This window comes from Crotalus tigris, unplaced genomic scaffold, assembly GCF_016545835.1.
Source record: "Crotalus tigris isolate CLP2741 ecotype Arizona unplaced genomic scaffold, ASM1654583v1 scf7180000024340.7048381, whole genome shotgun sequence".
Taxonomy (NCBI): Eukaryota; Metazoa; Chordata; class Lepidosauria; order Squamata; family Viperidae; genus Crotalus; species Crotalus tigris.
Genome location: NW_024100510.1, coordinates 6217501 through 6243320, shown reverse-complemented (window position 1 = coordinate 6243320; position 25820 = coordinate 6217501). Strand labels below are relative to the sequence as shown.

The following is a 25820-nucleotide window of genomic DNA, read 5'->3' as shown; positions in this document are numbered from 1 at the left end:
AAATCAAAAAAAGCCTTAGGTAATTTAGCCTGTTTAAAAGAGATAGAAGGTCCTTTTTTATCTCTTTGTGTATCTAAAACACCATTCCAATCTCCCATTAAAATAACAGATCTGTAGTCCAGCAAAATTAATTTTTGATGTAACAGTCTATAAAATTGTTCCTGTTGTTGGTTTGGTGCATACAAATCTACTATAAGTACTTTCTTACCATACAGTCCCACTTCAATCATAACATATCTCCCTTGGGGATCAGAATCTACTAAACAAGCTGATAAATTTTGCTTGACATAAATAACTACACCCCCTTTTTTCCCAAGAGCAAAAGATGCAAAATGTGATCCCAATCAAGTATTAAGTAAATATTTTTGATCCTTAAAAATAATATGTGTTTCCTGCAAGCAGATAATATCATTGTTATGTTGCTTTAAGTAGTGAAATATTTTCTTTCTCTTTTGAGGGGAATTGAGACCAATAGCATTCCATGTCAGGAGCTTTACCATCTCCCTTGACCAAAAGCCTAGAGAAGACTGCTTGAAGATCTGCCATTGAGGAATGTACCGCAGAACTCTTGGGTTTTCTCCTCCCACAGGCTCAGAAACAGATTCTTGTAAAACTTCTTTCTTCTGTTGTTCCTTTTCCTTACATCTGTGGGCTGCCCGGGTCATTCTTTGCTCTTTCATCTCTGCATGTTGCAACCAGTCAGCCTGTAATTTTCCAGCTTTCATCAGTACTACTACTTCTGCCTCCTTGCCATCCAAAACTTTCAACATCACAGGTGGTGATGAGCGTGCTCCCAGGACTGACATATAAAACTCTTTGGCTTTAGGAACAGTATTAAGTCTATAGTGCGTCCCCGCATGGTTTTTGCTTAAAAGATGGTTTGAGGTTGGACTGTAGTCATTTGCATGCACATAGAATCTAGATTCTGAGAGTAAAAGAAATAAGGAAATCATGACATGCTAAGTACTTTGTACTCTTATTTTTATTTTTTGGAATCATTTGTTTCCCTTTATCTTTTACTATTTTTCTCTCTTACAATTTTCTGTTTCTTTTGCTTTCAATCATTTTAATTCATTTTTAAGCAGTATAATTTTTTCTGCAATAGTTCCACATACATCTATATGTATTTATTTGTTTGAATAAATTATTGATGGGTTGTAAATAATGGAAATAATAATAATAGAAACAATCCCGTTTTCTATGCTGCTTAGCCTCCATATTTCCACTTGTATTGTATCTTCATCCAGCATATTTTGACGTTGTTTTTAAGTTGAAGTGGTCATACTGCACCCAGTTGCCAATGTTTAAGCTTTATTCAAAACGATCCCAATGAAACTTGAAGAAAAAACACTATGTCCCTTCCAGTTCTGTTATTCTGTTATTCATGGGAAAATGTTGGCTGAACAGTTATTCATTTGGTAGTAATTCGATTCCATTTATTTATATTTATGTATTTATTTATCAGTCATATTTATAGTAAAATATTTATTCCTGAAGGTTCTGGTAGATATTTTTACAGGCATGAAGATTTTACAATTCCTCCTATAGATGATTTGTACACATCTATCTTATAAGGTGGATTTTCGTCTTGTAAGTACAAAGATGTGAAACTGGTTTGCTTATGCAAGGGCAGATCAAATTACTGAGCAGGAGACAGAAAACAAGGGCAAAATTCTAAAGGACTTTATTGTACAGATGATTCAGTAGAAAGAGTTCCTTTGAAATATACTGGAATCATTTCAGCTTACAAAGTTCCTTATTGTTTTTACTTAAAACTGCTTACTAAAAGGAAATGGATTGGACGGGAGCAATTTTAACATTACTACTATTTATTCTTGCAATTATGTTCCGTTTCAACAAGGGCAGTTCCTGGAATAACAGCGTCTCCAATCTTCCCCCGGGACCCAGGACCATACCCATTCTGGGAAATCTACACATGATGGATCTGAAGAAGCCTTACAAAACAATGATGGAGGTAAAGCCTGATGATTAACATACAAAAATATTTTTTTCCACATATTGTTGGGGATGGGACAAAATCTTGGTAGCTTGTTCAGGTAAGTCTGGGGTGCTCTGAGGGCTACATATGGTAGAATAGATTTTGTAAGACTTGCAATATGTATTTTGTAGTAACGTTGCACTGGCTTACTAAACTGGGTTTTCTTGTGTTTTAATTTGCCTTAGTTCTCTTATTTCTCTCTCTTTCAAATGTATTGCTAATAATTGGCCATAAGCTCAACCTAGCAAAAAAAAGAAAAAATGTAAATAGCCTTTCTTTCAGAAACTTGGACCTTGTGGAAGTGCTTGAGAGATAAAACAGTTTTATTTTCAGCTAACAAACAAAACAAGCATTCATTAGGAAAGTGCTGTGTATGTATCTTACCCATATCCATTCTGACATTTTTTTCCCTTGCAAGTAAAATAAACTTTATTGTCAATGTTTCTCCCAAAGGTGCTGTTTCAGGAGGCAACTGGACCTTCTTGTTTTTCCTGCCTCCTAAAAAAGCACCTTTGGGACAACCATGATCTTGATGACTGAGAACCTCCGTAGACACTTGACAATGTTTATTTTACTTTTATTCAAAATACAATGCTCTTTTCAATACTTCTGCTTACATATTATTGGATGTCTAATTTTTCCATGATGTAACTGGGCAGATGATTTTCAGTAAACCAATTATCTTTTACTCTGAAGTAGCTTTTACTCTGAAGTAGCTTTTACTCTGAAGTTTGCTGTGCAAACTATAAAAGTAAGTGTAAGCCTTTGTTCCAGGTTCATTTCTCAAAAGGGAATCCTTGTTAATTGAAACATTTCAAATAAATCATAAATTATTTTTTAAAAGTGGAAACTTCAAGGGACAAACCTCCACCGGTCTGGAAATGACATTTAGTGTTGTGTGTATCTTTGTGTGAAGGTTGAGTTGTTTCCAAGACATGGAGGGCGGGGAAACCCTCTGATAATAAACAAAAAGGCTTTATTCAAAAAGATTTGGAAAATGGAGCTCATTGATTTGTCTTCCCTGAAATAATAACGATACAGCAATAATAATTATTTTGCCTGAAGAAAAAATGGAATGAAATACCAAAGGTGCTTTTTCAGGAAGTAACTGGACTTCCTTGTTTTTCTCTCAAGATGTTTCTACGAAGCAACAAGTCAGGGCCCTCTAGGCGGTCCTGGATTTCTGCTGCCCCTGGACCCCCTCATTAGGGGAACTAGCAAAACCCCTAATTCAGCTGACAGCCAAAGATATGCCAGATCCCATCTCATGGACAAAGCCATTAGATCAGACTTTCCACAATGTAAAACAAACATTGACTTCAGACCCTGCCCTTGAAGGAGCATGACATCTGCTAAAAGACAAAGGGCCCAGGTTTGGAGTGCCAAATGTCTTGGACATGGACTGGGGAACACAAGCCATCTTAAACCACACAAAGCTAAGGGATTTCCCACTCACAGCCACATACTCCACTATCTTTGACAGGGGAACCAGCACCAACCTCAAGGATGAGAGTATGAATACCCTAGGCATGGCAACAGTCACCAACATGGCTGCATGCTTCAGGATGCAACCACACTCAAACTCTCCCATTCTTATACAGCCACATTAAGCTTCCCCTTGGATGGTTTTTGTTATGTGGGGGTCAAAACCTATTCCTAACTACCAGCAAACTCCACCAGGGACGACCAGGGGACCATGCACCTAGCCATCCTCAAGCCTTCATTACAGAGACAACGGAGGAGGGATCTGAAAACCTTAACATCGTATTGTGACTCCCACACACCTCTATTCACTAAAACCAAGTATACAGCACTGGTAATGTCATTGGTTGAAGTCTGGGCAACCGCCCTGGGCAATTCCAGAAACATTAACAGTCTAGCCTGTACTCTGGTTAAAAACTTAAATTCAACCTCCCCAAGCCCTAGATGCTTTAAACAGAGAACTGAGGCAGGTCAGGGAAGCCACACTGGAAAACAGAGCAGCCATTAATTATCTGTTGCTAAGACATAACCATGCAAAGAATGTGCTGTTTTACTCTGACCAAATGTTCAGAACTCATAAAGAGTGACATTAGGCACCTAAAAGAACTAACACAAGACATTAGCTACAATAAATTTCCCTTCAATCTGTCTGGACACGTTTCACGGCTACTGGACTTTCATTGGCTAAAAATCATCATTTTAGGAGCTGCCACATTAGCCATTGTAGATCTTCTCCTCTGCTGCCTCTGTCAATGCATTTCCCCATGCCTCAGCTGTCAAAGAACCTGCCTCTCTACCATCCCCAAACCCAACAAGAAAGGAAACCAGGTCTCTTTGTTGATGACCCAGATAGACAGCAGGAACCAAATTTATGTACAGGACCTGAGTTGTGCAGGATACATATATTTAGGAAAATATATGTTTCAGCACAAAAAGGGGGAATTGTGGAGAGAATCATAACCCTCCGCCCTATTCCATGTCCTCAGGAAAGGAACTAAAACAATTAACAAAAGCTTTAAAGAAAAAGAGCCATTCATGAAGGCTGGGAAACAGAAAAATAAACTCTACCTCTTAGCTAAGCATAATAGCCTCAGGTGAACTGATAAGAGCATTTCAGAAATGGATACATTGTGTCTGTTAAAGCAGGGATAGGCAACCTTGGCTCTTTATGACTCATGGAATTCAGCTCCCAGAATTCCTGAGCCATCTGGAGTCAAGTCCACGAGTCATAAAAGAGCCAAGGTTGCCTTCCCAGTGTTAAAGGAAAACTGCAAGAATGTAGCAAGAAGCAGCTTCCACACTTCAGACTAAGGCAAACAGAATTGACAGGATTAAACTAGTAAAACATAAAAACTTACTAAATTTACATTCTCCTCCCTTCCCCAATGCTGGATTTGTCCCCTTCCACTACCCAGAAAACAGGACAGAAACAATCACATTGTTAAACTAATCAAATACTCCATCAGGCATCTCAATCACAAAAGCCCTGAAGAGTATAAAAATCATCCTGCTCATCCTTAGACTCTGCCAGATGACCCCGTAACCCACTGCTGCTGTCACTGCAATTCTCTGGCTTCTGAAATAAACCTCCTTTCCCACAGTTTGCTTCCCGGTTTCTTGTTTTGTTCATCAGCACCAATCACATCATCCTGGCTGGAAGGAATAAACTGGAGATTTTTTTTTCTTCCCACAGTCTTGATTTCTGATGTTTTGGAAAATAGGTTGACCCCCTCTTCTTTTTTTTTATTTTGATTGTTATGTTTGGGATTTTTATTTGCTATTTCATCCAACAGGTCCATTATTTGCTACACTGTGCAATACTTGCATCCACTTTTGTATTTCTCCTACTCGTAGCAAAGATGAGAGCTTTGCTTCCTTGCGCAGTCTGGTTCCTAACAGGCATGGAATGGTACCAACTTTTTCTTACAGCTTACAGGATTCCTGATTTTTAGATTCAATCATAAGAATATATTTTAACTTCTCTCCTTAAAGAATTAACACAATCACCTTCAAAAATTACTGTGGGCATCATTGGAAAATTTCTGTGTGATCTCTTGAACAAGATGTCAGAAACTCAGTTTCTCTTTTATAAAAGTCTACTATGTATCCAGCACTACTGCACGTTCGAGGCACCTTTCCAAATTGTGGAATGGAAGCGTATCCCTTTTGGAGATTTCATCTTCATAGTATGTCCTGCACAAATGACTCTTTTAAAACATATTAAAAACCCTTTTTTCCAGTTTGACATACATTTCTAGTGTGAGAGGATCTTTTATTATGTAAGAATGTTTTAATTTATATTAATTAGATCATATAAAAATTATAAAGAAGAATATACTATCACAATTTTCAATAGAACAGAAAAATGAAATAACATCATTTCCACTTTTGAATTTTGACTCATAGTTTCTTAAACAATCTTCTAAATATGTAAGTCTAATTATTTATCAAAATGGCCTCTTGTTTTCCTTTTGCTGAATTCCAGTGGTCAAAAGAATACGGTCCCGTTTTTCGCATCAGACTGGGATTCCAGGAGATGGTGGTGCTGACTGGATATGAGACGGTGAAAGAGGCTCTCGTGAACCAGGGAGATGCATTTGCAGAGAGAGCCTCTGTCCCTTTCTTTGAGGATGTTACAAAGGGCTTTGGTGAGTTGTTTCATTTTGGATTGTAGCTGGCATTCCTTGCAGATGTGCAATCAGTGCCATGGAGACATGTTTATATGTAGTAACATTAAAGAACTAGGAAACTTGTGGAAATCCAGTTCAGAAAGTGACCCAGATAAAATCTTTCCTTAACCATTTTGAGTACATCTAGTCATCAGTAGGGGAAATTGGAGAATAAAAAAATAAGACAACCTTGCAATAGCAACATGAGTCATACACAGACACAAAGCCACAACAGGTTTGGTTCTGCTTTTTTTTGCAGATTTGGGGTGTGGAAGGTTTTGGTGTTTTCTCTGCATTTTTCCATACTGTATATGCCTCCTCATATATGTAGTTTTGCCTTTTGTTACACTTGCAGAAGAGCTGCCACTCCCTTTTTTGAAGAAGTAATAAACGGATTTTGTGAATTACTTCATTCTGGATCATAGTCAACAATCCTTTATGATGAGTATCATATAGAAATTTTCACCTGAGGTTTTCACCACCAGAACCTCAAACCAGGATGAAAATCCAGGTGAAATCTTTCTTGTGCCACTGTGACTTAAAACCCTCAGTGCCGATAAAGGGAACTGGAGGTACAAATCTTTTCTTTTTGAAATGTCTTTGCCAGTTTCTGGCAAATATATATTTGCCATTAATACATATATTTTCCATTGCTCATGGTGCATTCCAACATAAAATTATATGATGCACTGCATGGAAATGCACTGCACAGAAGCCATTACAAACCTATATACTTATTATTCTGTGTCAACACACACAGAAAGACACATATAATGATAATATTAGCCACAGTGTTGGAAGTGTGTGGTCTGAGTAAGGAACTATTAATTTAAACATTTTCATATTGCATACCAAAGAGAGTATTATTGGGGAAGACACCAAGATAACTACCATTAATAAAAAAAAAACATTATTAATGAAATCTCAATATTTACTCCACCAGCTCGATTCCCCTGAATAGCGCATCTCGTGTACCAATATTGTTTCTGAAACCAAATTGTGTGTTACCTAGAAGCTCCTCAATTTTGTTGTATATTCTTGTGTGAATTATTCTCAGGAATATTTTCAGGGCATGACTCATTAAGCTTATTGTTCTGTATTCGGTACACTTCTTTGCATTGGGGGGGGGATTGTCACAAAGGTTGATTTTAGCCAATCATTTGGTATCTTTCCTGTTTCATATATCCGATTGAAGAGCTGCAGTAAAAAATTCTTCCTATTGTCTTCCAGCAATTTTAAAATTTCTACTTGGTTATCATCAGGTCCTGTAACTTTTCTTGTTTTTGCTATTTTTATTGCATATTCAACCTCCTCCATTGTGATGTTTGGTCCAGTTGTTATACTTTCCATATCTACATCTTCCCTAGTGTCTTCAAAAAGTTCTTCAATATATTCCTTCCATATTTTTAGTTTTTCGTCCTCATCTAAAATAATTTCCCCCTCTTTGTCAACTAAGTTGTTGGTTTTCTTTTTGTAGAGGCCTGCTGCTTCTTTCACTTTTTTATGTAAATTGAAATTATCATGCATATGTTTTGTCTCTTCAATTTCCTTGCATCTCTTTGCAAACCACTTTTCTTTTGCCAGTCGAATTTTTCTTCTAATTGTTTTCTGCAATCCATTGTATTTTTCTTTTTTTTTATTTTTATAAGATCTTCTTTCATCCATGAGATGAAGAATTTCTTCTGTCATTCACTGTTGTTTCTTGTGGTACCCCTCTCTCTGTTTTGAATTTGTTACCTCTACTATTGCATTTTAAAATTTATTCCAGTTCACTTCTACATCTTATCATTCAGGTTGTTGGTTTCTCTTAAATGATTTTCTAGTTCTTCTTTTATCTTACCTCCATGTTTAATGATGAAGTCTCTGTCAATTCTTGGTTTAGCAGGATTCGGGTTTTTTATCCTTTTTAGTTTCAGCGAGAGTTCAGCAAGTAGTAGATTATGATCGGATGGTACATCTGCACCTGTGTATGTCTTTACTGATTTTACTGAGTTTCTAAATCTTTTGTTTATTGTAAAATAGTCAGTTTGGTTCCTTACTATATTATTTCATGTATCTGCTGGTGATCTCAAAGTGTAGAGGCACCTTTTTGGCAACTTGAAAAAAGTATTCATCACACTTTGCCTATGTTCCTTGCAGAAGTCTACAAATCTGTCCCCTTTACCATTTCTGGTTCCTAAGCCAAAGTTTCCAACTACAGGCGCATCACTTCCTTCTCCCACTTTTGCATTGAAGTCTCCCCATGAGTATTGTGATATCATTACTTTTTAGGGTTTTCAGTACACTGCTTATATCTTCATACAACTTCTCTAAATTATCCTCATCACTGTCAGCTGTGGGAGTGTAAACTTGTATAACATTCATATTTACTGGAGTACTATTTATTTGGATCATCATCACTGTATCGGATACAGGAATAAAGGACTTGATACATTTATTTACAAGATTGTTTACAATTATAGCTACTCCATTTCGATGGTGTTTGCAATTCTCACCAGAGTAGTAGATAGTATAATCTCCTATTCTACACATTCCATTTTCAGGCCAGCACATTTCACTCACTCCCAATATAGAGATATTGTATTTGGACATTTCTTGGATAGTGTTGTGTGTTTTCCCAGCTTTGTATAGGCTTCTCAGATTCCATGAACCAATTTGTAGTTTTGGGTTTATCATGCTTCTAGCGGAACGGGAGATTCTTAGCACCCCTGCCCCATTTAAGGGGCACCCGTACTCGGGGCCATTGTTAGGTTTTGCCACCATTAACATGATTTTCCTGGGAAATATATAGTGTAGTAGTGTTCCCTTTGCTTTCTACACCACTGTGCACATGCTGTTCAAGTGGCTGCCATCACACCATGTGCTGTTCTTCTGAAGCCGTTCCAACCAATATGGCCTCTGCCTTCAGTCAATACTGGGGAGCCAGCTGCCACTCACCAGGCCCATTGGTCCATGGGAGGTATTTGATTCCCTCCATCCTGCCATTACAGCATAAAAGCCATAATGGGTAGGGCCCCCCAATCTGCCGCCTGGGAATGCGCTCTGTGGGGGTTCCAGGCTCTCCCTCAGAGTATTTTGTCTTACTGATAGGAAATTTCCCCTTAGTTCCAGGGTGAAGCTCTCCTTGATAAGGTCCCATTCATTACTTCTTTTTTAATTTTTTTAAAAAAAGTTTTATTAATTTCCCAGTTTTACATCCAAATAATTAGGAAGCAATGTGGTGATTGGGTAGTCAAAAGTCTAATAACAAAATCTTTTGTACACATGTCAGGTTACATTGTCAAAATTTCCCTATTTCCCTTAATTACTATATCACAATGAAATTAATACATTTCTAATTATAACAAAATCAATTAAAACATTTATCAATATATTTTTACTTATACTTATCATGTCCTGTTTTTGAATTTTACCTAATTTCAATTACAGTGCTCCAATTTAGCCTTTAAGATCCACAATATTTAGCTTTCGGGTAACCGAAATTTCTCCTATTTCATTACATAGTAGTTATCATACCTAAAATGCACATATTGTTTAGTTAAATACATTCTTATCTTATTTCACAAATGTATTTCACAAATATATTCTATTTCTCATCATCACTTACTAACACATAATATCCTTTATGTCTCAATCCAACTTCCATATTATAATTCAAAACTATATTCTAATAGATCTAAATCCTAAATATTAAATCAATTAATATCTTTTAAAGTCTCCTCTTAACCCATTATGTAAAGTTTTAGGCTCTTCCATTGTAAATCAAAGAAGACCCATTTTTTAAGTCTATCTCTAGCTTTCTTTTTGTGCCAAGCAGGCTTCCATACCAGTGCCTTTAAATCCTCAAGTGACTCTCCCTTCATTCCTACACATATTATTTGAGTGAAGGAAGACCATCCAGTTAACAATTTTTCAAAGGAACTGGCCCCTTTGTGATCATTAAAATGTTGTTCAAATAGTTCAAATCTCCATGTTTGGTTCAGTGTATTTGTCGTCAGTTCAATCTGGTCTTCTTCTTCTTCTGGTTTCATCTGACTTGAGTAAGAGATCATGTCCAGTGTTGTAATTGTTACTTGATTGTCTAAATTCTCAGTATGCTGTACTTGTAAGTCTTTAGGACCCTCTATCTTAGTATTGCTTTCTTCAGCTTGTGTTGTTTTTTGAGTTGTAGATTTTAGTTAGAATCAAGATTTGGCTATCAAAGTTCTCAGTAAATTGTACTTGTTCTGTAGAGTCCTCTGTCTTGATATTAGTTTCTTCCTCTTCTGCTGTTTTTTGGATTGTAGGTTCATCAGTTGGAATCAGGGCTTCATTTTGTAGATTTAGGCTGGCCCCTTTGTCTTTCAGTCTGGAATTCATTAGCTCAGTAGCTTCAAGGATTTTTTTTGAAGTATAAGCTTATAGTTAAGTTATGGGTAGTATTCCTCCATTTCTAAGGTATTTACAGATAGTTCTTTAGTGGAGGCTGTTTTTAATAAGAGTCAAAGAATGTTCACCTCCACTATTTCTAGAAGTGGTTTTCACAGCTGTTTCAGGAAAAGAAAATTTCAAAATACTCCCACAGGAAAGTAGTTGGGGACATAAGAAGGGTAAGGTCTCACCCAAATCCTCCGCATTATTTTTGTTGTGCTTGGTTGTAATTTTGCTTTCATCTGGAAACAGCTTAGTGATTGGCCATGTTGATGGTGGATCTTTTCTTCATCAGTTCAAAGAAGCTGCTCCAGATCACACAAAGGGGCTGCCACCCCTCCGCGATCAGTCGGCGGGCTTCCTCACAATCGTTGCCCCTCCAGGGTGACTTTCAACCCATTTCAGGGTCTCCCAATGTAGAAAAACGGGATGGTGAAGAGAGAGCTCTCCACCAGCACTGCGAGCGCAAACCGGAAGCCCAGTTTCCATTCATTAGTTCTTGTTCTGCCCTCAGCTGCTTTGGAAAATTGGTTGACTCTCCTCTTCTCTGTGATAGTCTTTCAAATATTGGAAGGCTGCTCTCATGTCACCCACAGTCCTTTTCTTTGTCAGATTAGATTTACACAGTTCCTGCAACATTCATCATATATTTTAACCTCCAGCCACCTAATCATCATTGTTGTTCTTCCACACTATTTCTAGAATCTCAACCTTTTTTTTTTTGTATCATAGGAGTCTTACCAAAGCAGTATAAAGTGGTACTATGACTTCCTGTGACCTTGATACTATCCTCTTTATCCTTCTGTTGATGCAGCCTTGGACTAAATTGGAATTTTTGGCACCTGGACCTTATTGGTGGCTCATTTTTAAATGGTTGTCCACTAGGGGTCTCTTAGATCATTCTCACAGTTAGAACTGTTGAATTTAATCACTTTTTGGGAATATTTATTTATTTTACATATTGATGACATTGACCCTTTTGACCAGAAAATTTAGTAAGTGGATTTCTGAATTCTTAAGAGATAGTGTAAATTTGATTTTAAAAGTTTTAAAATCTATCCAGCAGATGAATTCCTAAGCAACCATTCCATTCCATTATTCTATTCTGTTCTGTTTTACCTCTTGTTTGGAAGAAATGCTGAACGTAAATTCTCTTTCATGGAATTTAAGGCTTGGCTGATGACAAAACACATTTTTCTCTATGGCATTGGATTGCCACATAGTTAAAATATTTATTTTTGAAAATTAATAATGGATTAAGAAGTCAGAGGGATTTGGAATTATAATTTTGAATAATTTAAAACAGAGGTTCCCAACTCCCACACCATGGACTATTACTGGTCCACAAGTCCATTAAGAACTGGGTTGTGCAAGCAAATGAAGCTTCAACTGCAGATGCACAGGATCTACTTACTGTGTGAAACCACATACACACTGGTCCATGGAAAAATGCTTTTCCACGCTCCCTGAGTGCCCAAAAGATGGGTCCCACTGACCCATCTAGAAGAAAACATTTACTCATGAAGAAATGGAAATTGCTTTCATTTTTGCTTTGTTTTGAAGGCTGGACACCAAAGGCAGAGGATAAAGAAAATGAAGTGGAAATTCTTACCACAAACTTTGAAAAACCTGTCCGTTTTTGGACAGGATGAATGAAATGCTTGGTAAAATTGATGGAGCATGCTTTAATGAAGCTTTGTAACAAGAATGAGCTGCAAAGAATTTTAAAATTATATTTCACAATTTAGCTTGTTTTCTCTTCAGGTCTTGTTTTTGCTCATGGCGACAACTGGAAAGTGATGCGACGGTTCACATTATCCACATTACGGGAACACGGAATGGGAAGGAAGACCATTGAAGACAAAATCACAGAAGAGTGTAGTGTCTTAACAAAGACAATTGAGGCTTATGAAGGTGGGTTGGCATTTGCTCCTAATGCTCTACTGAAGCATCTTCTGAGATAAATGTAGTGTGGGAAATAATTTCCTCAGATTATATCAAATAAACAAGGAGTGTTTTAGGGGATACTTTCTCTCCAACAATTCTTAATCCATTGTTTTCTTCCTATAACTATGTTTTCTTGGCCAATTTTTGCTAAGTATATTTACAGAAATGTGACTTATGAATAGCAAAATGGTTCCAGAGGGCTTCAATAGTTAATTCAGTGTAATACAACAATCTCTCATCAATAACACTTCTAGATTTACATTGTCTGTAGAGATTCCTCTAGTTCCCTATGTAGAGCGGGTTGCAAGTCCTTCATCTGAGCATGAAAATTTGGGTCAAGGATAATCAAATGGTAGTTCCTCAAAGAATGAAAAGATATAATCTAAATTTATTAAGCGAGCTAGAGAAAACTTATTTTACCCATGTCCCCCAACAGAAGTATTATTGTTGAATTGTCAGTATGGAATCCCACCTTATTTTTAGCATAGTCATAAGGATCAAGCTCAAATGGTGCACCTACCCAGGAGCACAACTCACAGGTAGCTAAAGTAGAAGGAATCTCGTATTTTCCAAAATATTAGTTGTTAAAGCTCTACAAATGTGTCTAGCACACAATATCTGGGTTGTGAACATCTGGATAATCAAGGGATAGCAGAAGGATACACAAAGTTCTTATCATCTGCATTTTTGCAACCCAGAAATGAAATGGATATAATTGACTTGAAGAAAAAGCAATAAGAGAGGTATGTGATATAAAAATAATCTAGAAAACTAAAAGTTCCTTGTCTAACTGCCAAATGAGTTTTATTTTATGGAGCATGCCAATATAGCTACAAACTCAGCATTGCAATAAAGAAAGGCATGCAGTATCTAGTTAATTAAGCATTATATAAGAATCAAAGTGTATATATGCATCTGCCTTCCAGGGTAAAAATTCTAGTCTTTTCCTTTTACCATTCTGAGTGAATGGTATTTTGGCTGTTCTGTTCTCAGATTTGAGAGTGGGAACTGGCTGCTGTGTTATCTTAATCATTCTGTCCTGCCTTTGGGAACTATTGGTTAGACACAACCGTAAATATCTGCATGGAGATCTAGTAATATTTCCTCCTATATAGTATACCTACTTTTCCTTCCTTCATTTTATGAAGCTCAGTAGCTATTTTATTTTTAAAACTGCAGTCACTTAATGAGGAAGCATCACAATAGCTTTGCCAGGTATTTTATCCTCAAGGAGTTCCAAGAAATCATCACCATGTATGGTCAGATACTGCAATTTTTTCTCTGGGATAATGAACTACCCTTTAAATACTTTCACATATTTTTTAATCTAAACACTTCCAATGTCAAAAGCTCTACCTATGGCCTTTTATGATAAATGCTCCCTTTATCTAAACTGATTTTATGTATTAATGCAATGAAAAGCAGATTTAATCCTGGTTTTATTTACAGTTCTCTTTTGATCTATCGTTTGTTGCTCAGGAAAACCCTTTGATGTCACAACAATTCTGACTGCTGCTGTTTCCAACATCATCATTTCTATCCTACTCGGGAAACGCTATGAATATAATGATGCCAAATTTCTACAACTACTGAAGGCAAACAGTGAAAATTTTCAACTTTCAGGAAGCCCTGCTATATTGGTAAACTAAACTTTAAAAAATGTCACAAAACAGGCAGCACAATGACTTAGATGAGGGACTGGAAGGGGAACACATCAAATTTGCAGATTACACTAAGCAGGTAGGAATAGCCAATATCCCAGAAGACAAGCTTAGGATCCAAAAAGATCTTGATATACTTGAACAATGGTTCCTATCAACAATTTAATATGGAGAAAAGCGAGGCTTTACACTTAAACCAAAGGTAGAAGTATAGATTAGGCAAAATCTGGCTCAAAAACAGTAACTGTGAGAAGGACCTTTGGAGTCCGAGTGGAAAATCACTTAAATATGAGTCAGCAGTGTGTGGCAGCAGCCAAAAAGGCTAATACAACCCTTGGTTCCATAAACAGGGGCATAGAATCAAAATCACATAAAGTATTAGTATCACTTCATAAAACCTTAGTAAGATCACAGCTGAAATACTGCATCCTGTTTTGGTCACCACATTACAAAAAAGATCTTAAGACTTTGGAAAAAGTGCAGAGAAGAGCAACTAAAATGATTAATGGCCTGGGGACTAAAACATATGAAGAACGGTTGCAGAAATTGGGTATGGCTAATCTAGAGAAAAGAAGGACTGTGGGGGAAGAGATGAAAGCAGTATTCCAGTATTTGAGGGCCTGCCACAAAGATAAGACAGTCAACTTATTTTCCAAAGCACCAGAAGGCAAGAGAAGAAACAATGGATGGAAACTAATCAAGGAGAGAAGCTACCTGGAATTAAGGAAAAACTTCCCAACAGTGAGAACAATTAACCAGTGGAACAGCTGTCTTCAGAAGCTGTGGAAACTTCATCACTGGATGTTTTTAAGAAAAGACTAGACAGTTACTTGTCTGAAATAGGGTCTCCTGCTTTAGCAGGGGTTGGACTAGAAGACCTTCAAAGTCCCTTCCAGCTATATTCTGATTGATTGATTAGGTGGTTGGTTCTCAAAGTTTAATTGAGAAGCAAAGCATGTTGCTTCTCCTGGGCATCTGTAACAAGATTACATCCAAAAACAACATGAAGATGATGACATCAGGATTCAAATCCTACCTTTATGTAGTTGCATGCAAACATTTCATGAAAGTATGGAAACCACTTTTTAATATCATGAACTCATGATGTGTGCTTCATCATTTCCTCTCCCTTCCTTGCAAAGACTTGTGAACACACTCAAATTGGAAAAGTGGGAGTCTTCATTGAAAATATCTTTTCATCTTTCATTTTCTTTATACAGTACTCTATACATGTACTAAATTGCTCCCTTGACAAGGACTTGCATTGAGTTTTTTGCATTGATGATTTACACCACTTGTTTGGAAATTAACACAATGTTACTACAGGAACTCATTCAATAGTATGATAGAAAATAAGCACTCTCTCTCTCAAAACCTGTGTGGAGGTTCAGTCCAGGGGATTTGGGGCTTAGTGAATTAGCAATATTGACTATTCAAAGCTCATTCAGTCAGTCATGTGATCTTACTCATTATTGTAGGGTTTTGTTTTGTTTTGTAGACTTGGGGAACATAAACATGTTTTAAATGTCCATGTAAGAAATTCAAAGTATTCAACTTTCATAATATATGTTTTCTTTTATCATTCTTTCAGCTATATAATTTGTTTCCCATGTTGGGGTTCCTTTTCGCTACTCCTAAATCAATGATAAAGAATCAAAGTAAAATTCATGATTTCATACAGACCATCCTCAAACAATATTTACAAGATCTTGATGAAAACGACCAGAGCAATTTGATTGAATCATTTCTTGTTCGGCAAAGAGAAGTAATGAATTATTTTATATGTATGTGCAATTACATTTTTTTTTTACATAATTTAAAAATTTGCCTCCATAGAAATTATCTGCTGGTTGGTTAAGGTCCTTGTTTCAGAAATATAGAAGGAAACACATTTTTTAGTCATTCCCTGTGCATTACTTTATTCAGAATCTGCAGCTGCTTAGAACTACACTACAGATGGATTTTTTTCTTCATTAAAAACTCCATAAATATTAACCATTTTCTGGAGGAGTGGATCCAAGCAGCGGTGGGAATAGGTGATCTCTTGGTGCCAATGGTTTTTTTTATGTATAATTGTTTGATATTAGAGTTTTTCTTCTAAGAATCCAGTAATGTTGGGGCAGCTGAAGCCATTAGGAGAAGATATTAACCACATAGGAAGACTTCGTGGACCCCAGGAATATTGGTTATGTGAGTAGATTGTGTTTCCTTACTTGTATTTTCTTTATATACTTCAGGAAAATATGAAGATGAAAAATGATGGATATTTCCGTAATGAAAACCTTATGGGTCTCGTAGATGACTTATTTGGTGCTGGTACAGAAACAATAGCAAACACTATGTGCTGGGCGATACTCCTAATGATGAAGTATCCAGAAATTCAGAGTAAGCACTTTCATTTCATTGACTTCCAATAAAAATATAAACATGATTGAAAAAGAATTGTTGGCAACTAGAATGTTACTTGAATAAAGGGAAAGAGAAAAACCAAGAATAAATTGCCTGTCAGATAGACAAAGCAACACTGATAAGGTAAATTGGCCTCACAAATGAAAATGAGTTTTAATAAAACCTTTAAAGCTGAGAGTGTTTATTTGTAAGAGGAGGTGGAGTCAGCTCTAGCTTCACCGAAGGGGAATGTGGAGGGTGGGGGGAGAGGAGAGGAAAGGAGATCAAGCAGGCTGGCCATGAGCCGGTCTACAACTTCTGTGGCAGCCACTTGTGCTGGCAGCAACAAACAGGCAAGAAATGCAGCAGGGGAGGGGTTGCCCTCCAGAAGGAATGAAGAAAGGTAGCATCAGATGGAGGTGAGACAGGGAGGGAGATGGAGAATGGAAGGATTTTTATGTCCTTTTGTGACTTTGAAGTTCTGGGATTTGTGCAGTGAGGGCTTTGTGTTCTTAAGGAGTGTTTGGCAATTTCTGTTTGGCTGATGGCTGATGTTGAGTCCTCAGCTAATGGCAATAATTTCACGAAGCATTTAGTAGTTCTCAGGAGCCTCTTTATTGTTGTTCAGCAGCCCTGTTACAATGCCGAGGCACGCAAGCCTCTCTCCTTCTCTTAAAGACAATCCCCGGGCCAAACTGCAACATTTGGCATGCTTTGCACTTTACGCATGTGCTTGAGTGCTGGCGCCAGCCAGTCTGGTCCCGGGCAGCTTGCAACTGCCCGGGACTGTTGCAACCTCCCGAGCCTGCCTTTGCAGGCTCAGGTCACAACACCCCTTTCCCCCCGGCTAAAACTACAACTACATTAATAGTTACATGCGACCTCAACACGAGCGTGGGAGCCACACTAGCTCCATGGTACCAAGCTGTAATATTTTGGGCTTCATTTCCCATCGTTCCTTATTCCAACCTTTCACAGGAATACCTTCTTACCGTTTCTTCTTTGCCAGCAGAGTTACAAAATCTTCAAGATATTTAGGAGATCTTTTAGCTCTCTGTGACCTCCGAATTCCCTGGCAACCTCCAAGCACATCTTGTCCAGAGGGTGTTATGTGTTCACCCCCTTCCTTTGACCCTGGTGGTCCCCATGGACCGTGCCCCATTGCCTGGCCTGCTTGCTTGCCCACCGGGCTCGTCAGGCCAGGACTTTGTTCTCTCCATAACCTGGTTGATCTGCCTAGTTGCAGGCTCTCTGGCCCTTCTAGAAGGCTGCCACTGTTGGACAACTCTGTAGAGCCTCCCAGGTCTATCCTAGACCTATCATGAGGCTGCCTTCCTCCACTTCCCAGTTCCATAGCTGGAATCTCAGTACTGTCCCCAAACTCAGTTGCCCCCTCTGTTATGCCGGAGGTGTCAGAATTGGGATTCGGCCCTCCGACCACCTCCCTATGTAAATGCCCCTTTCTGGAAACAGTGGCAGTGTTGGGCCAACTAGACGGAGTAGCTCTCTTGCAAGGTGTGAGTTATTAGGATGCTCCCGGTTATTCTCCCTGACTGGAGTGCTGAATGGTGTTGGTGTGTAATGATTATGCCCCCGGGGTACCTCCCTGGCTGGAGTAGGCACTGGTGCCTGTGTTCTAGCTGGTTCCCACGAATTCCTGTTCGGAGCACTCATGGAATCTTGGAATGGGCCGTCTGTGGCCTCTCTGTTGGTGTCTGGCTGCTGCCCACACCCTTCCCTTTGCCCGTAGAGGTCCCTCTCCCCCCCAGAAAAGACCCAGGAGTCTCAGCAGGTGAGTCCAATCTCATACGCAGCTGGTTGATATGCCGTCGCAGGATACGACCGTCATCCAGGGAAACCTCGTAAGACAAGGGACCTGTAACCTTGCATACTATGGCAGGGACCCACAAGTGACCTGGCCCGTAATTATGGGTCCATACTGGGGCACCCACTAGCAATTGCCTTGGTGCCCTGGGTTGTGTAAACTTAGAAGGCAGTCTGTCCGGATGCAACCGGTCAAGCTTAGTAGTCAGTTTGCGCCCCCAGCAAAGTTCAGCCGGGCTCTTCCCAGTAGAAGTAGAAGGTGTGGTGTGGTAAGCAAGTAGAAAATCTGCCAACCTGTGATGCCAGTCCCCATATGTCAGTTTCTTTAAAGCATCCTTGGTGATGCGGACCATCCATTCAGCCATACCGTTGGTGGAAGGGTGGAAAGGTGCAGAGGTGGCATGACTAATCATGTTGGCCTGTAAGAAAGCTTGGAATTCGGAAGAAGTGAATTGAGGGCCATTGTCAGACACCAAAACATCCAGAAGCCCATGTGCAGCAAAAATCCCCTTCAGTACTTGAATAGTCTTTGCAGTGGTGGTGGAAGAGACAGGTACAACCTCATGCTATTTTGAATGGCTATCAACCAGGACCAAGAAGAATTGACCCTGTAAGGGCCCAGCATAATCAATGTGCACCCTAGACCATGGAGACTGTGTTTCCTCCCATCTATGCACAGGAGCCTGTGGCATTTCTGGGCGTGAGCGCTGACAAAGGTGGCATGCGTGCACCTTAGCCTCAATTTCCTTGTCTAACCCAGGCCACCACAAATGGCTGCGTGCAAGCGCCTTCATGCGTACAATGCCAGGATGACCCTCGTGAAGGGAACCTAAGACCCTAGACCTCATTGAGGTAGGAATGACAACTCTGCTGCCCCACAGCAGACAACCCTGGAAAGTGGATAACTCGTTCCTCTTAAGCCAGAAACTCTGAAACTCAGCGCCTGGCCATCCAGACAAAACCCAAGATAAGACATGAGAAAGTGTGAGATCTGTGGCAGATTCAGCAGCCACATCCCTGGCATTTAACGGTGACTCAGGCAATGCCTGAATTGAAAGGATGTTGATGGCAGGGGCAGGATCAGCCTCTACTACTTGCAGGGGTAATCTACTGAGGCCATCAGCATAGCCCATTTCTTTCCCAGGTTTGTGAATTAGAGAAAAATCATAGGCTGACAGAAAGATTGACCATCTCAGCATTCTGGGGGAGATGATATGGGGAGTTTGTTTGTTTGTGGTAAACAGCCCCAACAAAGGCTTATGGTCAGTAAAGACCGTGAAATGTCTGCCATACAAAAAATCATGGAATTTTTTAATTCCAGCAACAACAGCTAAAGCCTCCCTGTCTATCTGGGCGTAGTTTCGCTCAGCAGAAGACAAGGTTCTGGAGTAATATGCAACAGGAACCTGAGTTCCATCCGGCCTAAGGTGGCTGAGTACTGCTCCCACCCCATACGGAGAAGCATCACAAGCGATGCACACAGGAAGAGTTTCATTAAAATGTGCAAGCACATTGTTAGATGTGAGTAAGGCCTTAACCTCATTGAAGCTTGCTTCATGTGTTTGTGACCACTGCCACACTGCCTGTTTGTCCAGAAGCCTATGAAGTGGTTCAGCTACATTAGCCTTGTTAGGAATGAATGAATTATAGAAATTCAAAAGGCCCAGAAAAGCTTGTAGTTCGGTCTTGGACTTAGGCCTAGGAGCATGCATGATAGCCTTTAATTTGGACTCAGCAGGATGAATTCCATTGGCATCAATGTAGAATCCCAGAAAATCTGTGGAAGGCACCCCAATTTTACATTTGTCCTTCTTGAGTTTGAGGCCCGTTTTCTGGAACTGCAGCAGAACAGCCCTCAATCTCTTGGCTAAATTTTGAGTAGAATCTCCAGCAATTAAGACATCATCAAAATAGGGGCAAAACCCTGGTATACCCCTCAGTGTGTTTTCCATTATGCTTTGGAAAATTCCAGGAGCCACATTTACTTCAAACTGTAGCCTTTTTACTTTGAATGCCCCCCTGTGGGTTACAATGGTTTGTGCTACTGCAGCAGCTTCATCAACAGGCAACTGTTGATAAGCCTGAGCTAGGTCAAGCTTTGCAAAAACACGCCCCCCCTTGAGGGAGGCCAGGATATGACTGACTACAGGTACAGGATAGGCATGTTGCTGCAATGCCTTATTCAGAGTGCATTTGTAATCTGCACAGATGCGAATGTCCCCATTAGCCTTAAGAGGCGTGACTATGGGGGTCTCCCAAGGACTGGAATCAACAGGTTCTAAAACTCCTTGCTGAATCAATTTGTCCAATTCAGTATCAATTTTCCCTTTTAAAGCAAAAGGAACCCTTCTTGCTTTTACTCTAACAGGAGTGACAGTGGGATCTAGTTTTAAGGACACAGGGGGCCCTTTGTATGTGCCCAGCTGTGGGCTGAAAACATCTGCAAATTCTTTGCAGACTTCCTGTAGATCTACTGTTTGCAAGCTATTGAGCCCTGTAACATGTATTCCCAAGGCCTCAAACCAATCGAGTCCTATGAGACTCGTTCGCTCACCCCCCACTATCAATACATCTAATGGACCTTCAAAATCGTTATACTGTACGTTAAGGGTGGCCTCCCCCTTAACACACACTCTGGAGTTTTGAAAGTCTGTTAACACAACATCAGAAGGCCTAAGCTTGGCCTGAAATCCACTACCAGAACAAATCTTTCTGAATGTGTGTATGGAAATGATTGAAAGTGCAGACCCAGTGTCCAGTTCCATGACCAATGGAACTCCTTGCAACTTCACTTTAAGTGACAGTTTCTTCTTGATAGGTTTGTGTGTGCCTGTCCTATAAATGCTTCTTCGTGAAGCACAGAAACCCACCCTGTTTTGGCTGGGGACCCTGGTACCTTTCAGGCGCAATTCCTCTCGTGGTTGTACCTTCTGATGGCCCAGACACACAGCTGCAATGTGGCTTTGCTTTCCACATGCTCTACAGATAGCAGAGCAAAATCTGCAGTCGGTCCTCTTGTGGCGACCTCCACACCCGAAGCACTTGGGTACAGCTGAAGACTTTTCTTTGCCTTCCTTCTGCTTCCTTTCTTTGGCTGGGTAGAGACGGTATACTTCTTCATCAGGATCCTCTTCCGAGCTCCCTTGGACTCCCTCCTGGTGCACGGACACAGCTTCTGGAGTACTTCTGATAGGCCTCATATTCTTGATTGCCCCATCTGCTGCCTCTTCTGCAGTAACCTCTCTCAAGGCATCTTGGAATGATAAGTCTCCTTTGGCAAAAAGTCTCTGCTGCAAGTCTCTATGTCTCAGTCCACATACAAATCTGTCTCTCAGCCTTTCTTCTAAGTCTTTAAACTCGCAAGGCTTAGCTGCTCTTCTCAATACAGCAATGTACTCTTTAGCTGATTCACCAGCCTGTTGATCCCTCTGTTCAAAAGTATGGCGCCAAGCAATGACAGACAACTTGGGCTGGAAATGTTCCTTTAGCAATTTCTTTAAGTCTGTGTAGGTAACAGATTCTAGAGGTGCAGGTGCTGCTAGATTTTCAGCGATCTCAAATGCATCTTGACCACAAACACACAGCAGGGTGGTGGCTTTTAAGCCATCTTCTCTCACTCGATTGACCTTGAGATAATTTGCTACTCTGGCCACATAAGACTCCCATCTTTCCGGATGCGTAACATCGAACTCGGAAAGTCTTCCTATCTTTGCCATCTTCAGTAGTACAGAAAGGGTCTATCAGCCAGCTTACCTCCAACGTTTGCTGTATTGGCAGGCAGTTGCTGAATTTAACGCCGTTTTCTGCTGCTTCAGGACTCCAGGGTAAGCTTACAATTGTTTGAAGTAATTGTAAGGCATCCCACCTTCGTCGCCAGTGTTGTATCCTCAGCGAATGGCAATAACTTCACGAAGCATTTAGTAGTTCTCAGGAGCCTCTTTATTGTTGTTCAGCAGCCCTGTTACAACGCTGAGGCACGCAAGCCTCTCTCCTTCTCTTAAAGACAATCCCTGGGCCAAATGGCAACATTTGGTGCGTTTTGCACTTCACGCATGTGCGCGAGTGCTGGCGCCAGCCAGTCTGGTCCCGGGCAGCTTGCAACTGCCCGGGACTGTTGCAACGTCCTGAGCCTGCCTTTGCAGGCTCGGGACACAACAGCTGATATCTCGTGTTAGCTTCTATTGCTCTGCTATTGTTAGCTGTAAGTTTTGCTGCAAGGGATATTTTTCTCCTGAATGGATTTTGCCTGTAGCATTCTTCTACTTATGTATGGAGCCATTTGGGGAGGCTGCCTTAGCCAGCAGTCAATACTTACTACATTTTTTCTTCCATAAGTGCCGGCTGCACTCCTTAACTTTCATTTCTAGCCAGTAGCAAATTCTTAAAGGGAAATGTGCCTTTTTAAGCTAGTTCAATCGGCAGCTTGTCTTTTCTGTCTCTGGAGGCTTTTCCTTGTTTGATGAATATATGGAAGAGGGAAAATATTGGGGGGGGATGTTTCAAATTCTTCCTTCAGAAGAAGGTGGGCATGAGAAAGAGGGAGGCAGGGAAGGAGGGAGGGAAGGAAGTCCTACCTTAGCATTTGTCTACCAGCAGCGCTGCCATTGACTTTGCTTCTCAAAAGGTTGCAGAAGGGGATCACATGACCCTGGGACACTGTGACCATCATAAATATGAATCAGTTGCCAAGCATCCAAATATAAATCACATGACCCTGGGCATGCTGCAATGGTCATAAGTGTAAAAAATGGTCATAAGTCATTTCAGTGCAATTGTAAATTTGAACAGGTTTTTTGTTTTTGTTTTTTTGTCATCAGGTTTTTGACACCTTGCTAGATTGTACTTAAATATTGCCATATCCTAAAAGTGGTAGAGTCAGTGAAAAGGTTGAAAAGCCCTGCATTAGGAGACCACAGTCATTACTTTTCTTTTTAGCCATTCAAATATTTTATTAGTTTATCAAAATATAAAATACAGAAGTACAAAGAAAAATGAAAATAACTGAAAATAAGGGAGGAAAAGGGCTAGAGAAAAAATGCAGGATAAAGGGGAAAAGAAAAAGAAAAGCATTGATTTCTGACTCCTTTTGGTGCAGTAGAATAAATTAGTAACATGAAACCTCAACTTTTTACTGTTATATAATAATATACACTAGCCATTTCTATAACAACAGATGTATCTAATCAGCAAAACCCCAAATCGAAGTTTCATTTTTTTATAGCTCAAGCACAAAGTCCAAAAGCAGTTTCCAAATAGAAACAAAATTAATTGTATTCTTTTCTTTAATCAAAGCAGTCAATTTAGCCATATCTGCTAACTCCATTAATTCTGCAGTCATTCATCCATTGTGAGAATCAAAGTATCCTTTCATTTTTGTGCATAAAGTATTCTTGCTGCCGTCAACATATATAACATTAAACTTCTTCTTTTTTTCAAGTTCCTTATTTGTTAAGCCTAAGAGAAAGGTTTCTGATGGAAAAGTCCACAGTTTGAACCTCACTGTAGACCCAAAGTTCTAGGACAGTGGTGGCGAAACTATGGCACGGGTGCCAGAGGTGGCACTCGGAGCCCTCTCTGTGGGCACACATGCCATTGCCCCAGCCTTGCCTCCCCCTGCGATCCCCTCCTCACCAGCAGCCCCCCTGGAGGAGAGTCTCCCCTGAGCATGGCCCATATGGAGCAGCGCAGCCAAGGACATGGCAGCCAGGCAGCGTAGACAAGACTCTGCCCTCACACTCCATCGCGCACAGTTGATGCTGCAGGGCGCAGGCAGAGGGCGTGGCCACCATGGCGCTGCTGGGCTGCCTCAGCAATCTGCAGCGGGCCCTGGTAGTGGTGAGTGGCCCTGTGGGCAGGCAGAGAGGGGGTGGGGCAGGGGTGGAGCAGGGACGGGGCCAGTTTTGGGGCACTTGGTCTCTAAAAGGTTCACCATGACTGGGCTAGCACATCTAACAAAGTAATTATGTTGAAATCAACTTTTACTTTCACCTAATCATACCATAAATAGCCATGCCATCCAAATCCTAAATTCATGGCCTTCCAGCTCAAGTAATCCCTTATTTTGGAGTGTCACCCACACTTTTAGTAAGACCAAACAACAGGTATCAAACTATAATTTCAAAACTGGTAAATCCAAACCTCCCCCCCCCTTTTTTTTAGCATCTTGCAGTAATTTATATCCCATTATTGTTTTTTTTTTCCCTCTTGCCATATAAACGTAGAGATGTCCATCTGCCATTGTTTAAATGGAGTATTAAGTTTTGGTCACCATGATGTAAAAAAGATGTTGAGACTCTAGAAAGAGTACAGAGAAGAGCAACAAAGATGATTAGGGGACTGGAGGCTAAAACATATAAAGAACGGTTGCTGGAATTGGGTATGTCTAGTTTAACGAAGAGAAGAATGAGGGGGGACATGATAGCAGTGTTCCAATATCTCACGGGCTGCCACAAAGAAGAGGGAGTCAAGCTATTCTCCAAAGTGCCTGAGGGCAGGACAAGAAGCAAGGGATGGAAACTAATCAAGGAAAGAAGCAACCTAGAACTAAGGAGAAACTTCCTGACAGTTAGAACAATTAACCAGTGGAACAACCTGCCTCCAGAAGTGGTGAATGTTCCAACACTGGAAGTTTTTAAGAAGAAACTGGACATCCATTTGTCCAAAATGGTATAGGGTTACCTGCCTGAGCCGGGGGTTGGACTTGATGACCTCCTGTGTGATGATCCATATTATTATGGATCATCACACAGTCAGCCAGATGTTCAGACTGGATTTGGCATTTTTTGTACCTATCAAGTCCTTACCCAGGACCTGGCAGATGTCGATGTTTGATGGTATTACAGATATCGTCGTAGGATGGAAGCAGTTCCTAGTAAGGCCGCCTTTTGCAATTGACTAATGGCGAATTTGTCAATGCCAATGGTGTTCAAGTGGTGCTCCAGTTGTTTTGGGATTGCACCTAAGGAGCCTATTACTATTGGTACTACCCTTGCTTGCTTTTGCCACAGGCTTTCTATTTCTATTTGTAGGTCTTTGTATTTTGTTATCTTCTCCAGTTCTTTCTTGTCTATTCTGCTGTCTCCAGGCACTGCTACATCCACTATCCAGACTTTTTTGTCTTTCTTATCGACAATTGTTAAGTCTGGGGTGTTATGTTGCAGGTGCTTGTCTGTTTGAATTCTGAAGTCCCAGAGCAGTTTAATTTTATCATTTTCTATGACTTTCTCTATTTTATGATCCCACCAGTTTTTGCTTACAGATAAATGATATTTTTTGCAGATCTTCCAATGCACCATTGTTGCTACTTTGTCATGCCGCTGCTTGCAGTCAGTCTGTGCAATCTTCTTGCAGCAGCTTACCAAGTGGTCCACTGTTTCTTCAGCTTCTCTGCATAGGCGGCACTTACTGTCTGTTGCTGTCTTCTCAATTTTGACTTTATAT

General features: G+C 40.1%; 1 protein-coding gene across 1 annotated transcript in view; it reads left to right on the top strand.

Annotated features, from left to right (window-relative positions):
• Window positions 1-1647: 1647 nt before the first annotated feature.
• The window catches only part of LOC120300393 (cytochrome P450 2K6-like), a 44843-nt gene continuing 20670 nt past the window's right edge, over window positions 1648-25820 (top strand). The window contains exons 1-6 of the mRNA XM_039326342.1: window positions 1648-1975; window positions 5967-6129; window positions 12325-12474; window positions 13987-14147; window positions 15760-15933; window positions 16406-16553. Of these exons, the coding sequence (XP_039182276.1) occupies window positions 1793-1975; window positions 5967-6129; window positions 12325-12474; window positions 13987-14147; window positions 15760-15933; window positions 16406-16553 (979 nt within the window). The 5' untranslated portion in view covers window positions 1648-1792. The remainder of the gene's footprint in view (window positions 1976-5966; window positions 6130-12324; window positions 12475-13986; window positions 14148-15759; window positions 15934-16405; window positions 16554-25820) is intronic.